The 16,376-nt window shown below is 34.6% G+C and overlaps 2 protein-coding genes across 3 annotated transcripts in view; one reads left to right on the top strand and one right to left on the bottom strand.

The window, feature by feature from the left end:
* Positions 1-18: 18 nt before the first annotated feature.
* Positions 19-3,328, top strand: LOC133530759 (STING ER exit protein). The gene has a single exon (XM_061868820.1). The coding sequence runs from the start codon at positions 143-145 to the stop codon at positions 788-790; it is 648 nt and encodes a 215-aa protein (XP_061724804.1). The 5' UTR covers positions 19-142; the 3' UTR covers positions 791-3,328.
* Positions 1,138-16,376, bottom strand: part of LOC133530754 (muscle calcium channel subunit alpha-1) — a 158,945-nt gene continuing 143,706 nt past the window's right edge. Inside the window, exons 40-48 of one of the 2 annotated variants that reach the window (XM_061868807.1) lie at positions 14,614-14,782; positions 14,264-14,360; positions 13,974-14,052; positions 13,273-13,356; positions 12,386-12,876; positions 10,383-10,486; positions 9,741-9,847; positions 8,375-8,438; positions 1,138-7,593 (exon numbers count right to left, since the gene is read on the bottom strand). In XM_061868807.1, the coding sequence (XP_061724791.1) occupies positions 7,363-7,593; positions 8,375-8,438; positions 9,741-9,847; positions 10,383-10,486; positions 12,386-12,876; positions 13,273-13,356; positions 13,974-14,052; positions 14,264-14,360; positions 14,614-14,782 (1,426 nt within the window). In that variant the 3' untranslated portion in view covers positions 1,138-7,362. Of the gene's footprint in view, positions 7,594-8,374; positions 8,439-9,740; positions 9,848-10,382; positions 10,487-12,385; positions 12,877-13,027; positions 13,063-13,272; positions 13,357-13,973; positions 14,053-14,263; positions 14,361-14,613; positions 14,783-16,376 lie in introns of both variants that reach the window. The other variant, XM_061868808.1, reaches the window with a different exon arrangement.

Raw genomic sequence — 16,376 nt, forward strand, 5'->3', positions numbered from 1 at the left:
GAGCAGTGTAGTGTTGTTGCAGTTGCAGTGTTGATTTTGGAGAATTTGCATTGATATTTCTATTAAAATTGGCTAACAACATAACAGTACAGCCTTTTTGCAACTCCAATTACTTAGCTACGCTTCGTTTTATACCTTCGCAATGCCGAAAGTAGTATCCCGTAGCATCGTCTGTTCGGACACAAAAGATCAAGAAGAATACAACGAGACTAAGCCACTGCACATCTACTACTGCATATGCGGCCAGATGTCCCTGATTTTAGACTGCACTATCGATCGATTGCCGCTGCGGCCGACGGACGGGGCGCGCGTGATAGACGGCTCCAAACATGCTCATAAAATTACTTCAGACCCCGATGAGACAGTTTATTTGAAGCGCGAAAAGGGTATTGAGAGACAACACAGGTTAAAATGTAAAAAATGCGCGATCCCTATATACTACAAGGCGGATCAAGACAGCAATGTTGTTTTCATAATGAAAGGAGCCTTAGTACAAACTGCGGGTGAAAATAACGTTACAGATATGTACAAACAAGTAGCGTTAACGCAGCCTAAGAAAATTATGGTTACTAAACACACTAAGAACATGGGCAAGTTCAGTTCGGTGACAGTTTCGACGATAGATGAAGAAGAGGATGAGATTGAGGCGAGAGAGGTAGCGGACAGTTACGCTAACAATGCAAGGATTATTGAGAAACAGTTGGAGAGGAAGGGCATGAATAAGAGACAGGCGGAGGCTCCGGTGCAGGTCCAGGAGAAAAGGGTTCGGGGGACTTTGATTGATAAATAAGTTTGGATTTTTATGACTGACTTTTGATTTCTAATTTCAGACTTACAATTTAAATTTATTTTCCTTCTAAGTTCTCAGTGTTGCATACTTAACACCGCTCAGCTACGGTCATAGCAGTATGTCATAACCATGGGTTTCCCACTGTGAAAGTGCTTTGTAGAGGCAAAACAACAACATGTCATGATTAGCACTGAATGGGTTAAAATCCATAAGAGCTGATAAATATTTCAAGTTATTATGCAATTTTACTGCCAAATTATGCAATATGTTTCATAACTGTTTTATTTATCCTGTTTTTTTTTTTATGTTAAAAACCAGTTGCCTCTAAATACATTAAAACAAACTAATAGCATTCATTTTTTTATTAAATGAAAACAATTTTACAATGTTCATTTTAAACAATAAATATAATAATGTTTAAATATTAATATGACTGACGGAATAAATATATCTTTCACTTACATTTTGTATTTACAACAATTATGTACAATCAGATGTATTAGCCAATCTGTACTAGGATATAAAAATGTACTTTAAAAAAAAAGACAAATTGTTTAAATTCTGAAATTTCAATTTTGTACATTATTTACATATTTTTGTATACTTTTCGCAAAAAGTGGCTTAAGTTCCTGTTTGAAAGCATAAATAATCAAGGTTTTTTTTACTTTTCTTGGGATCAAAAATGCAGGAGTTGACTGAAAGAATGTATGACCAACTCATATAAAAATCTATTTATCCAATCCAGTTTAACAATAAATGTATTTACTACAAGTAAACACAATGAAATGCTGCAAATTATTGGTGACGGTTGTGGAAAGCCAGAGACAGATGAATGGCAAAGGCTCATCATAATATGATATCTTAGATTATATCTAAGAGACCTTCCAAGATCAAGTTACTGGTATTTTTTAACCACCAAAGGAAAGAGTGGTGTATATAGTATGTACTATGTATTTGATTTTATCTGATACAAGACAAAATACAAATACAAAAATACAAAATTATTTAAGACATGAAAGACAAAAGTTGTGTCATACATTTTTTTGTATTATTTCACTCCAACTTGGACATAGCATAAGTATGTCACAACGATGTATTCAAATCGAAACTATTCTTAACTAATAAAAATATTTAATATTTTTACATCTCTAATAAACTTTGATAGCATAGAATAAACAGACGAATATACACAACAAGGACTAACAAAACATTTAGGATATACATACAAGTAAATCACAAAGAATAGTTAAATATCAAGAGTAATAAATGGGCACCATTTTTAAAGAAGGCAAATGGGTGACTTGCAAAAAAAACGTAGTTAAATATAGTAGTCCCGTGGACCACTAATGGTAAAAAGAAGTACCCACATGGGGCGGCACGTATTTGCAACCCTATGGGGTACAGAACATTACGGCCCAAAGAATCTGGAATTTCCTGGATTCATTAGTAATTAACTTTTAAGAGCTGTCACAATAAATTACTGCCTGGTCGACGTGGCACTCAAAGGCCCACAAACTCCAATAAAAATAAAAATAATTGGTAGTTAATGAGCTGTAACTAGTCTTAAGTTAATTGATACTATTGTGTTACGAAAATTAACCATGTAATATGTATTGTATTCATTGTACATAATTTATACACATATGAGTTTATAGCATACGCCAACACACTTCCATGCGTGTAACATAAATATAAACTGTTTAATTGTCGTAACACAATGGAATCAATTAACTTAAGACCATTACAGCCCCTTAACTGTACCAATTCACCCAGATAATATAAAAAAAACTTAAATATTCATCTATTACTAACTCTAGATTAACTAAAAGGAAATAACTATAATCAATTAATGTGAAAGTTAGCAACAAAATAGAAGTACTGTAGATTTTTTAAATGCATCAGTATAATAGATTTCTCAGAACCAGAAAATGGCAGTTGGCACTTATAATTATAAAGATAGGGAAGCATAGAATTGCGCGATTTCATTCCATAGTAGGTAAGAATAAAGAAACTTGAATAGTTCCAATAACAATGTACTAGATGGCTTCAAACTTGAATAGTTCCAATAGAATGTATCTCTATTACTTGCGCCATCTGTGGACTGGTTGAGTACAACTATTTAAAAAATATCGGAAGTAGTTTCCTGTTATCTTGTCTCCTTGGGCATAACTAATACGTCGGTTTATTTATTATAATGTTATATTCTTATATCTATGGAATGTTCATTTGAAGAGATGACAGCTAAACTACGTCATTTAATCGATTACTTAAAAGGGCACTTCCTAGGGGTCCTTACTAAGCGAATATATAAAATTTGACACAGTAAATAAAACAAAATTACGTGGTTCATACCTATATTAATAAGTTTCCATTGTTGTAGTTTTGACTTATTTTTATGTATTTTTGTCGAATGTCGACGTTTCTTCCTAGCTTCTAAAAAATCTGTTATAATTTCTTTAAAGTATGTAATGTTGTAGTGTAAATTATTGTATCTACCAACTGTATTTATTTTCATAGTCAAATAAATAATAGTACCTACTTGTTTTTGTTTTGTTGGTCAAATATTTTACTCAAAATCACACACACACACACACTGTCTGTACATCAACTTTGAACATCATTTAGTATATTTTGAGTTCACGTAGTGAAGGAGGCATTGAGGTTTTAGTTACCGAAAAAGATTTCAAAATTGTACAATTTTGATTTAAAACTAATGTATGTTGGTAAAACGGGATCTAAATTTTATTTGCAACTTCATTTGTAAGCTCATGGCGATAATAAACTAATGGCGATCACCATAAAAACTGCACTTTGATTTCCCGTTTATCAATGGAGAGAATTGTGTGCAGCGCCATCTTTTTGTGACAACTATGAAACTTCAGGTAGTAGTCAAATGTAAAGGTTATTCGTGAATTGTATGGATGTGAGTTGGTCCATTAAAATGATCGGCTAGACTAAGGTTAAGCCTTGAAAATACGAACAATTTCTGCGTAGGAGAATGGATTTAAGTTTGCAAAGGATTAAGTCAAGTTCTGAAATATTTTCAAATATAAAATGTCAGTCATTGCTAAACCAATTCCTAACTCTAAAATCTCTACGGAAAATTGTGTTTTTCTACAGTTTTAGACATTTTATCAGTTCAATGATTTCCTAATCAGGTATTGTCAGACGGGTAAAACTATTATGGAAATACAGTTAGGAATTCGCGTACACATATATCTGAGACCTTTGGAAGATGGTTTTATTTTTCGGATTACAGACATATGAGACATAACTCGATCACCTAGTCATAATTAAGTCATTAAAAAAAACTTGAAATAAATAAAAGAGGGTAGTTTATGTTATCATTAGAATAGCTTGGACATATCATCGCAAAATACTTGGTTGTAACTCGAAAATAGAAAAAGATGTATTAAAGTCGTGTTATTTACAGTGCTTTTTAATAAATTTCTAAATTATATTCATAATCGCAACCCACAAGTGACCAAAAGTTTACACATTTTTCTATTTTGTTTTTGCAATAACCTGTCCGACATCTGGTCATTAGATTCTAGCTATTACAGGTAATCCTAAGTGTATATAAAATATCTGTCGAAATAATAAAGTGTTACACCTAATTATTTTATTTATTTATAAAATGCTATTAATACTATATTGTTACATTGACATTATTTATAAAAGTCCATACAATGCGATGGGGATCTTTTTCTTGGTAGAAACGAATAGGTAATCTGGAGCCCATTTCTCGAACGGTATTAGAGTCTTATTAGTCCACGAACTGGGGCCCATTTCTCGAACGGTATTAGTGTACAAACTGTCAAATCGTATGGGTTTCCATGACAACACACTGCTAATATTAATCTAATATTGTTCGAGAAATGGGCCCCTGTCAAATAACACTAATAATATTAGATTAATACCGTTCGAGGAATGGGCCTCAGAAAGCATATAGCGATTTAATAGAATGGGAAATGCCCGGAAATGGATAGGAACATTTTCAAACTCAATTTTACCAGATAGCAGTGACTTTCAGCGCTTTTTATTTAATTGCCAGTAACCCTTACTATGCCCTAGATCATTATCCTGACTTACTCACAAAATGTTGATCAAAATCGGTCTGGCTCTTCAGAAGTTACAGAGTCACCCCTGCTCTTTAGTGTAAAGTAATTCATAGTACGCGCGACCTGCTCACTAATATTTTTGTAAATATTTACAACATATTTTATATTAAAGTACTCTTGATATAATAACGGATCAAATGATGGTCAAACATCACGATTACGTTGACGAATTGTGCGTCTTGGCGGTTTTATTCCGAGCACCCAAACTCAAAGTTCGAAATAATGGAATATATACCACGATACTGAAATATTTTTCTGTTAATATACATATGTGTACCGGCAAAATCGCAATAATTTAAAATGTTTTATGACGCCTATATCATTTTTCATATAACTGTAAAACTACACATCTACAAAAATTACAAATTACATTTTTTTATACATAAGGTAAATGAAAGTATCTCTAAATATTGTTTTAGAGATAATTCTTTCTCTCTCTCTGTAATAAATACGTTTTAAACCTAAACAAAGGGCCAATAGGACCAACTCAACTGCCCGTTACTGCTTTATATGTTTCGTTCACCTGTAGCAAGTAGGAAGAAATTCGTACTTCTTAAATAGTATTTTATACAATTGTGATATAGCTTTTCAGCGAGTGCCATGTTAAGAAAACGAAGCTTGCTGAGTTGCATAACCCTTGGAGTGGCAGGCCGTCGACTCCCGACCGATTATGTCATTTAAATTTCAAATTTGATTAATTGAAATAAAATCAAAATTCCAACAACCCACAAACGACATATGCCACTTGAAGAGCTAAGTAAGGTACGAGATTGAAACGCTTGATTATATCACTATTGTATAGAATACCTTTTCTAAGAATCATCTAAAATAATACTGTCTTTACTATAAAATCTAAATAATTAATGAAAATTGGCAAGTATCTCAGTAGACATAAACGCGCGACTCCCGCCCCGGGGCCGTTTAGTATTTTCTATAGGAGCGCGGCGGCAAGCGATTGGTATTTTTTTTACTACAGCGTATCGAAATGAATCTTATAGTTGACCGGGACATGAAAAGAACGCAATTATAGTTTGGTATACGAAATCTTAATTCAACCATTACAATCGACGAGTATGAAAATACTTAAAATAGCTAATCGACTTGCCATAATATTCCAGTACCTTTTGTGCGAGCTCTAAAGGTTGGTAAAGAGGAGTTTTATTTTTATATATGTATTTTTTTTTGAGATAGGCATAAGAGTTTACTTATGAGTATTTCAAATTATGAACCACTCTTCAAGTTTTTATGGCATTATCCGAGAGATGGCGTCACAAACACTACCCTGGAAACTGTATTTAAAATTTGTATCGGTAAATTTTTGCACTATTGCTTCATATGTAATCAAAGTCTCAAGTATGTAGTTTACAATTATTTTACAAAGTCGATTACCTAGCTTTTTTCAAGTTAAATGGCTTGTTCTGGTAGAGTTAGGATTCCTAGCTTACCTATCCCTATATAAGTATTTTTATAATTTTAGCTTTAAGTCCTGTCTCTCACCTGATCAACTGTTATGTTTCTCGTCAAGATTTATTCTCTTCAAGTTGAAATTATTATTTGGCCCTTTCTAAATATTACTTTAGATCTACTAATCTCACTTTTTCATCTGCCGTACACAGAAGTAAATAAAATAGGAGTCGAGTATGCTTAATTCATAGCAGACCTATAGCCAACAAAGGTAGGCATCTAAGAAAAGATGCTAATCGACATCTTAATCAGCGACAAATAAATATGGAATTTAAGGTTCTTAATTTTGTTGTGGCTTACATTAGCAAGATCTCTGTTACATATTTTGTAAGACACTTTGACCTCAGTTTCGATGTTAACCGGAGGTCTTTAGCCATACAAAATTTACGCTAAGTGGTGCCATCTATACCAATGAGGAGGAACGTGAGTTTGTGTGTTATTATTTTCACTTTCTGAACACAAGTTACTGTCTTTAAACTTTAAAGTATGGTCCTGTATATTATAAGGACTTTTTTGCCCATGTAAAACATGTTAGCCTTCACTTAGAAATTTTAATTAATTTAAGTCCAAGGGACTTACAATCAGAGAGCAATTGACAAGTAGCAATATTTCGCATTGACATTTGACATGGAACTATAATTCAATAAGGATTTAGAGTCAGACCAAGATAAGTTGGCAGCGATTTTGATAGCCCGCACAGTGCAAGTGTTATTTTAAACGTCAAACATCTATGAAATTATGACGCCCTTGCACAGGCTGGGCTATCAAAATCCCTGCCAACTTAGCCTGGTCTGACTCTACTAGCTTGGTTAATTAGTCGGTACAATCGATAAAGACACAAATATTTATTAAAAGCAGAATTCTATATTGCTGCCTCATTCTAACTACATATATTGCGATGATAAATCGGCGGTAAAGATCATCTGCCCCTAATCCTAAGCAACAAATAAAAAACATTTGAGCACATCTCAAACATATTTCATTACACTATACCAATACTGGTTTCCTTTTTCTCTTCCTCTTGTGTTGCTTGTGGTGTTTCGCGCCATTGCCGCCATTCCGCGGAGCGGCGCCATCTTGCCTGCCATTTTGATCGTGTCCGCCATCTTGTGAGGCGCGGCCACTCTCTGCTATAACGGCTTGAAGGGTGGGGGCATGGTCGGTGGCTGGTAAGGGTGGCGAGCTAGCATATCGCCCTGGAACAGCCCAAATGTTAGCCTATACATTCATTAAATTCTGTGTGCTGGGGAACTACAGACAGGTTTGTAAAGAGGGGCCGATTTCACCATTAAACTGCTGTTAACCTCAAAATGTTTCTAACTGAAAAAAAACCTATATCAGAACATACTTAATAAATTGAATTGAAACCATTGCAACCCCGTCATCTTACTTTTTGAGGAGTAAGTACATATACCGTTAAGTAGGTGTTTTCTAATTCACTGTTTTCCATTTATGTGTTACTAATAATTTAAACGTAAAAAAAAGATAGCAAAAGACATAAGTAGTAAGATATCGTTCAGTAATGCATTCCACCTAATTAATTTAAGAAGCTTAAGTTCGTAACAAACCTCATGTTCGGTTTCAATAGGTACTGCCAGCAAAAAATATTATAAATACGGGTACTTAGTTACTATTTCAATTAATATTTAGTTAATTGTTTGCCAAATAAATAGTAAAAGGATTTCACACTTGTAAGGGTAGGAACCATATATAGGTACATATAAGCCATACTGGAATTGTAATCTACAGGAAAAATCTGTACCGACCTCAAGCGCTAGGCTTAAACGAACAGTTTTGACGGCAGAGGGCGGTGTGGTCATTGGAAATCCTCTGACTGATCAAGCCATAGGACATTAATAAACACTGGAAGTGGAACTAGCATTTGGTTAAATACAAGCACAATTCGTGGTAAGCATGACATTCAATTAGTGCGTTCGGAGATGCTTGGACATGGTTTTTATGGTGTTATCGACCCCACAGTGCTGAAGTAGATACTTACAACTTGAGGCTGGTTTTGGGCTTGCTTTATATTCCTTTCTTGAATCATTAGTTGATGTGCCGCCCTATAAGAAAGAAGTTCCATTTTAGTACTCGTTACCTGTATGTATTTTTTCAGCTAAATAGGGTTGTTTCCATCTACAAATTTTAGGGCAGAATTGTATCCCAATAAATTCTTTTGGATTATAAGAACATGTTAAACTACTTTTAGGGGACCTGTAATGACCATATTTTTGTAAATATTGAATTTAAAATACGTTATGGCACACGTCACGTGACCAAACTCGAAACGTCATTGAAGATTCTGATGACGTCACAACTCTCGGATTGACACTGTTGACAGTTAGGCGATAAACAACAAATGACAAATGTCAGTTGACAATTCTTATCTTCTACGTGCGTATGTAGTTATGTGTCAAACCGTAAACTGTGACGTCACACAAATTTCAAACAGCGCAATTTATGGGCGCGAAAGCATCGGTCAAAATATTTTTTGTTAATTAGGCAACTTATAGTTAATATATAAAACGTAATACGAGAGTTTCAAAAAATTGGAAACAACCCTATTATCGTTGAATACGTAATTAAAGAGTAAGAATGAAACTGGGACAGATGATTAGAGAAGACATCATACAGAAGAAAAAGCAAACCTACACCTACCTTACACTCCTCTGAACTTACCATTAATTGAAGCATAAGTACCTAATCTATAACGGGAAGATACCTAATCAAATCTTTCATCGGAAGATCAGCGCTGGAAGTCGCCAGAAACATGTTGAGATGAAGCAATTTTGTGAGACTTTATTCTTTCTATGTTATTCGTATATCTTGATTCATTATCTGTGTGCTTACGAATAAACATGTTCTATTATATTATATTCTAAATATTTCTGAAGAAAAAGTTATGATGAAGTAGGTATATTTTAGTAAACTAATTCAGGGATTCGAGTCGAGGGCTAATTATTGAGTGGCAGAAAACTAAGTTCCAGGACCGCTTTCGACTTACATATCGTGTCTATAAGCAGGAAGAGGCTCCTAGGCAAATTTCAGACTACCTAAAATGCCTTTATGTCAATTCGATCCGGTCTGTATGATTTATTGCGAGTCTACTTAGGTCACTTCAAAATTTGCAACAGCGAGAAAAAAAAATATGATTACGAAACGGATTTAATGGTAAGGCACCTTGCCTTTGACCTGATTTTTAGAAATAGCCTAGTGGTGTTATTAATAAATGTTTATCAAATCTAACAAACCGTTAATAATCGTTTGACTCTGTCCGTCATTTTCACTCATGTTTTTGTTAGACTAATACAAAACTTAACAGACTATGTTGCTAAGTTTAATAATTAAAGGGGGTTAGTTTATACCTGTCCATCTGCTCTTGCGTCATCTCGAGCGCCTCTTGCATCTCCCGTGAGGTGTTCCTTACGAACTCCGCATCGCAATACGCCGCCAAACCTTGTTCAGCTAAAACCTGTACAGAGGATTAAGGAATAAGCTTACATTCTGAGTATAAGTTCTCTTGTTTTTAATTTAAACTTATAAATTAAATTTCTGTACCTACCAGTATATTAACGAAGCTAAGCCAGGCTCTCGATTACAGAAGCAAATTTGGCCTACCACCATTTTGTGGTTTTCGAAATGCCGTTTAGTTATGTTACAGTAAGTTGGTGTATTGTTAATACCAAAGGCAGGACAGAAAACTTGATAATACGTTTGCGCGTGCTGAAGCTGTTTACTTAAGCTCAAACTCCATTTGATTGTCCGAAAACCTTAAATTAACGATTAGGTAGAATTTAAAAATATGACACTTTCATGTATATGGGCTTGTTTCCGATCCCGATGGTCATGATCTACGACCTCAGATTAAACACTTAAGTGCTGTATGATAGAGCTAAAAGACTGCTAATGTTTTATAATTCCACGGAAATTAATATCTGTCTGATAGGACTACTGAGCAATAGGAGTCCTATAGTGTTATAGAACCTGTTTATAGAAGTAGTACGTACTCTAGTAACAAGGCTCTCTGCTGACCCAACTACCGGGACTGAGGAGTTGATGCCACGCGGACTGCCCGGCAGGGACACCACGCCGCGGCCCGAGCTATCGCCTCCTGTAATATTAGAATGGTGAAGATTTTGTGGTGTTAATGTGCAGATGTCTACGACATTTGTATTTTACTTACTAAAATAAATTTGTTGAAGTTAACATCAGACTATAAAATTTTACAGTTTGTCAATAAACAAAGAATTAATATTTTTAAATACGTATGTGACTTAATTTGTCATATCATCTATCCTCAATCTCGTGCCATTCAATTGTTCTTTGCATGATACCGCGTGCAAACAACTGTCTAAAAGTATCTGAAAGTAATTTGATTAAGTACTACTTAGTATTCAGAAATCTAAACTCAAAAACAATTATTGTGCACATATTACAGAATATTAATATTATATGATATGGACCCTACAAGGTCATAGCAATTGATGTTACTTTTCCTTTAATATCTTCAACATTATTATATTAAAAGTTATTTAGTTATGGTGTTCTTTACTAATATATTTATCTATTATTAAAGCGATAACTAGCTTCTATATGTATTGTCATTCTAAAGCTTTAATCTATTTATTCAACAAACTGCAACTAAATCTGAAGTCCTCGTGAAACTTTACGATTTGTTTTATTAGAAGCCTTCGTGCTCAAATAAAGGACAAGGCCACTAAAGGATGCCTGAAGTATCATTATAATCCATAAAATATTTATGAAATAGAGAAAATGGACACCAAAATCTGATAATTTTTATTTTTAATTGACTTTCAGATTTGCACTATAGAAAATAAAATAACGTTTCATTAATGATACCAAATTCTCATTACACAGTTTTTCTTTTTAACTAAAAGCTGAACCAAGGTGAACTAATATTTCTTATAGGTATTTTCTTTACCTAAGTACCTACATAAAATTATACTAGCACCAAATTCGTGTCATGTTATATTACTTCAACCAGTAAACTTTGGGCAAGCTTCTAAATATGTTTATTATGATCTTAACCGTTTTCAATTGTCATTCTCTATATTACTAAATGTTTTATGGATAATGATGATATTGATCAAAACATCCCGAGCACCCGATTAAAATCTTAAACTCAAGTTTTACTTCACTATAAGCTGCTAAATCTCTTCTATTTTCTAAGATGCACTATTTTAGCTCGTTAAACGATTTATTGTCATGCTGCCATTGCCATATACAATAATGTTTATTCTTGAAAATATTTAAATATGTTAAATTTTAGCTGTTATTGTTTATGGATATGATTTTAATGTTACAGCAAATTCAGCAGTTTGTTAATGTGTATAATAATGTGCAAAATATAGTGTAGTGTTATAGTCTGGTGAGCCAAATATGGCAGAAGCTTGACATATCTTGTCGAAGCTGGAGATATTTCCCAATCTCTTTCTTTGTAACGGCGATGCCGAATGTAAGAAAGAGAAAGGAAGTTTATTTCCTCAGCTCCGTGTTTACTGTCATATCTGGCTGGCCTGACTCTAATGTTAGTTGTAAAAAGTGAATTGATTGGCAGAAGCTCAATGTGATAGTGTTCATGTATACCATCTCTATCCTCCTTCGTGGTTCTGTAAAGCTTTCGAATTTTATTAGTGATGCATTCATGTTTATTTTTCTACAATTCGGAAGCTTCCTTCTAAGTAATAATCAAGATAATTTGCTAAATCTAAATGTTTTTCTGATATATTTTTAAAGAACTGCCAATGTAAATCTGGTACTGTAAAATAATCCGAAACTTCAAACCGTAATGAAAAAATACCAGTGTATGTATCCAACCAATCACGGAAAAAGGAAGTGCTTTAAACAGAAAATAATAAAAAAGAATAAGGTTGTCAAGAGGGCTAAAGAATTAAGGGATTTGTTAAAAATCAACGATAAAAAGTTCAGGATTGTTTTACAACACGCGTCCATCAAGGACAGAATGAAGGAGGCTCCCAAGGGTGCGGACCTGGCGAGTGCGGTCGAGCTAAAAGCTGGGCGGGCGGCGCATGCGAGCTCGCCGCCCCTGACGAGGCACTGCGCACCATCCGACCTGTCACCACCGGCTTGATGGCTCGCAGACTCCTCCTCTCCCCTCCACGACACACCGCCTTCGCGTGGGAGAACGCGAACGGAAGCTTTGCTGCCGCGTTGTAGCCATATAAGGTCATCGTTTTCGACTCGGTCGTCGGCGTGCATTCGCTAGCGAGATGCGGAGATATCTTCGGCTGTATAGCTTCGAACGCACTCGGTGACGGCGTCTTATCCTCCGGCGACGCTTTCCTCGGTATCGGTAACTTCTCCCTGGAAGACGTCGAGTCTTCTGGATGGATTTTTTGTCTAGACACAGCTGGGGATGTTTTTATTGGAGCTGCCTCGCTCGGTGTCGTTAGATAATTAACGCAACCGAATGCGAGACCTATTTGGCCTAACATCTCCGGATAGTTAGACTTTTGATTGCTGATACGTTACCGGATTCCAAAGAAGGATGCAGTGAAATAGAAGATCGTGTTAGGAAAGGTGTTAGTACTAAAGCTAGGGTTATTTGGTGCTGTGGGCCAAAAGGCTGATCTACTTTGGGAAAAACAAACTCAAAACCACACAAGACTACCTTTGTAAGCGTTCTTTAGATCATTTGTGGTTTTTCTGCAACGTAACAATTAATTTGCATTTAGGAATGGGACAAATATACAGATTATATTCTAAATTATGAAACAGTTGGCCTTGTAAAAGAAAATCTCAATGTGCAAATATCTTGCCAACGTTAGAGCTTAATCTACACATACGAGTATTAATAGGATTTTAATGACAATAAAGCAATGATATGAGATTGGCCGTTAAAATTTTAGTACTCACTCTAGAACTTGATATATCCTCTCTGATTCACCATTGAATATTAAAGGTCTAAGGGGTATTTGCTCCTTTGGTTGTCCATTTGGTCTGAAAGTTCAAGTTAAATGTTACAAAATCAATTATAAATATCAGTTGAAAGTCTATTGAAAGTCTATTTCAAATAGTGATTTGAATTGTGAAACTGCAGGAAATGAGTGCACAGAGCACAGTATTAAGATATTGTAGATATGTAATATGGTTAATAACAATACAAATAATGCCCCTTTATGTGGGGCCCATCTTGTGGGGGCGAGTCACCGTCTGCCGGAAATAAAATTGCGTACCTTTTTATTAGACACCTGTCCGATTTTATATCCCATAGCCCAGAATTTAGTCCACCGCTTTCACCTAATAGCCTAGTTATGTTAGTTGATGGAATCTAAAAAGATTCCATCAACTCTCAATAGTTCTTACACCCTGGCGGGTGCTGCCTCTGAGTGCGTCCAATGACTCAGGCAAGGTTGGGTAGTATACCCCTGATACCGCTCGGTATACCCCTTACATTCCACTAAAGTATCAAGAGGGCCTCTACGTATTGGTTTTGGCTCCGGAAATGTCCGGAATATCATTGTCCCGCGATGGGAAAGACATATAATAGTAATAACGATGATGATGATGATAGACATGAAAATATTATAAAAATAGTTTGAGAGAAGTTTACTTACACCGTCGGGGCTAGAGGCAAAGTTCCTACTCCATATTCTCGTTGCATCATCGAACTCAGATGATTACCCACACCTTCTCCTAATGGTTACAAAACAATAGTTATAATTTTTAAAAAAACGAGCGTTTTTCGTTTGTTTAGACATATTTATCCAGTCTTATTATTTAATAATAATTCAATTCACAATTTGTCGTGACATTTAAATCATCTTCTTGCAAGGTAATGACGCGAGATACTAATTTTTGTTCTGTTTCTAGTTATGTTTAAATTAATTAAAAATCTTAAATTTACCCATCGGAGGTTCGCCCGGTTTCCTGTGTCTGATGTGCCTGTTGGGTCCGTGTCTCCGAATGCTCGACCACACGCCTCCAAATAATGAGTGGTTTCTCTGTTTACACACAATCAGTCTTATTAATCAGTCTTATTATTTATTATATTCTGCATTTCAATTCGCTGTGCATTACCAGTTTTGAAGTGTGCCATTGGGTCTTAAAACATCTCCTTGCTTAAAAAATCGGATAAAAACAAGGGAATTGATTGCCGAAAGTCCACTTTTAATACAAACATGGGGGAGTTTCTTGATGGAATTATTACATTTAGTTTTAAACGAATGCTTCATTTTCAAGTTCTGTGTTGCTTACCCTATGCATAGGCACATCACATTCTGTTGTAATGTCGTCAAGATTCCCTGATATAGCCCTTTTCAGCTCAGGTCCTGCTTCATGAAGAGTCCTCAGACCTGCTTGGAGAGTCATCTGATGACAAGCTTCATCGTTCTGCCTTAACTCTTGCTCCTTCCGCTTTTTGAACCTTGTGGTAAAGAAGGTAAGACTGAGAATCGAATGGCACATTGACGGTACTTGTGCATCTAAGCTATGAGATGGAAAAATCTAGTGAAAACTAGGCTATGCGTGATCTAGGAGCCATTGTATATAAACTATAAAATTTAAGTAAAATGGCTTTTTGTATCTTTGAGAGATTGCGTAATACACTTACCAATATAAAATAAACAATAGCAAAAGTGCAATATATGGCAATATTAAAATATTGTTTTTTATTTATGTTCTAAAATAATCAGCAGCCTAAGTAAAATATTATGATTATAAAAGTGCTACATTTTTCCTTAAATTTAATCGGACAAAGACCACCTAGTTTAACGACAATTTAAATTTTTAACGGAATATCACAAAAACACAACACTTAACCATTAAATACCAAAAGGAATTTTTTTTGTACCATTATTTGGAATCGGGGACAACCCAAATACATGCCTTGAAGCTTTTTGTGGGAGCTTTAATTATATGTTTATTTACGTCATCGTCTTAGGTACATGCATGGAACCCAAACTATTTGCGGGTAGTTACGTATATTTTATATTCTAATTTATTTACCATTTTTACACTAGTGCCACATTGACGGTAATGTACAATCGTAATTTCTTTTTTGTTCATAACATAATGAATAAAAAGCCAAAGGGAAAAATCTTGCTATGAAAATAAGAAGGTGGCGCCCAGATCAGAATATTATTGTGGCATTAATTTCTGTTTGGGAATGTACAAAAATGTCAAATATATTTCCTGTCTTGTTTTTGTATAATTGACATGAATAGTTGCCTTAAAACCATTTTTAGATGTGGATAAAATATGAAACATTAATATATATCGATAATTATAGCTTTATTCCAGTATCAAACGTCATAATTAAACAAACAAAAAAGGAATTACGAATAGTCGACATAGCCGCCTGTGTGGAGCTAGCATTAGGTGTTGCGTAAACACTAATTGGGAACATTCGATTCCTAGACATACGTCCGATGCGTTACTTACGCGTGATTCCTATGAAACAAAAATAATAGTGTCAGTGTTCGAAACAAATTAAACTAGTTTAATGGAAATAAATGAAAAAATGGACTTATTAGGACAATAAAAGAAGCTAGTGTGCCAATATCTTTTTTTTACGATATATTCAGTTGTAGAAAGAGAATAAGTACGTATTAAAAACATATTTTTTATGTAATTTTATACCTACAACACTGCTGCTTTGAAAACTTCCTTTTATCTTAACATTTTAACGGTCTCAGTTTAAACATGAAAGATAACAACGCAAAACCGATACCGAAAAAAAAATAAACATATATGAGTACCTGACCCATGTAAGGCAGTGGCTTACAATTTTTAAATATTAGATCCTTTACGAAAACGGTTACAGTTCATATTAACCATTGTTTAAGTCAAAGCTACTATATTACGTCAATGTTGCAATAAATAATTTATTACGTTTTGCTGTTTTTTTCTTAAAATAAATAAATTAAATTAAATATTATAGGACTATTACACAAATTGACTAAGTCCCACAGTTCAATAAGGGTTGTGTTGAGGGTACTTAGACATAAAGATTATATATA

This window comes from Cydia pomonella, chromosome 23 (genome assembly GCF_033807575.1).
Source record: "Cydia pomonella isolate Wapato2018A chromosome 23, ilCydPomo1, whole genome shotgun sequence".
Lineage (NCBI taxonomy): Eukaryota > Metazoa > Arthropoda > Insecta > Lepidoptera > Tortricidae > Cydia > Cydia pomonella.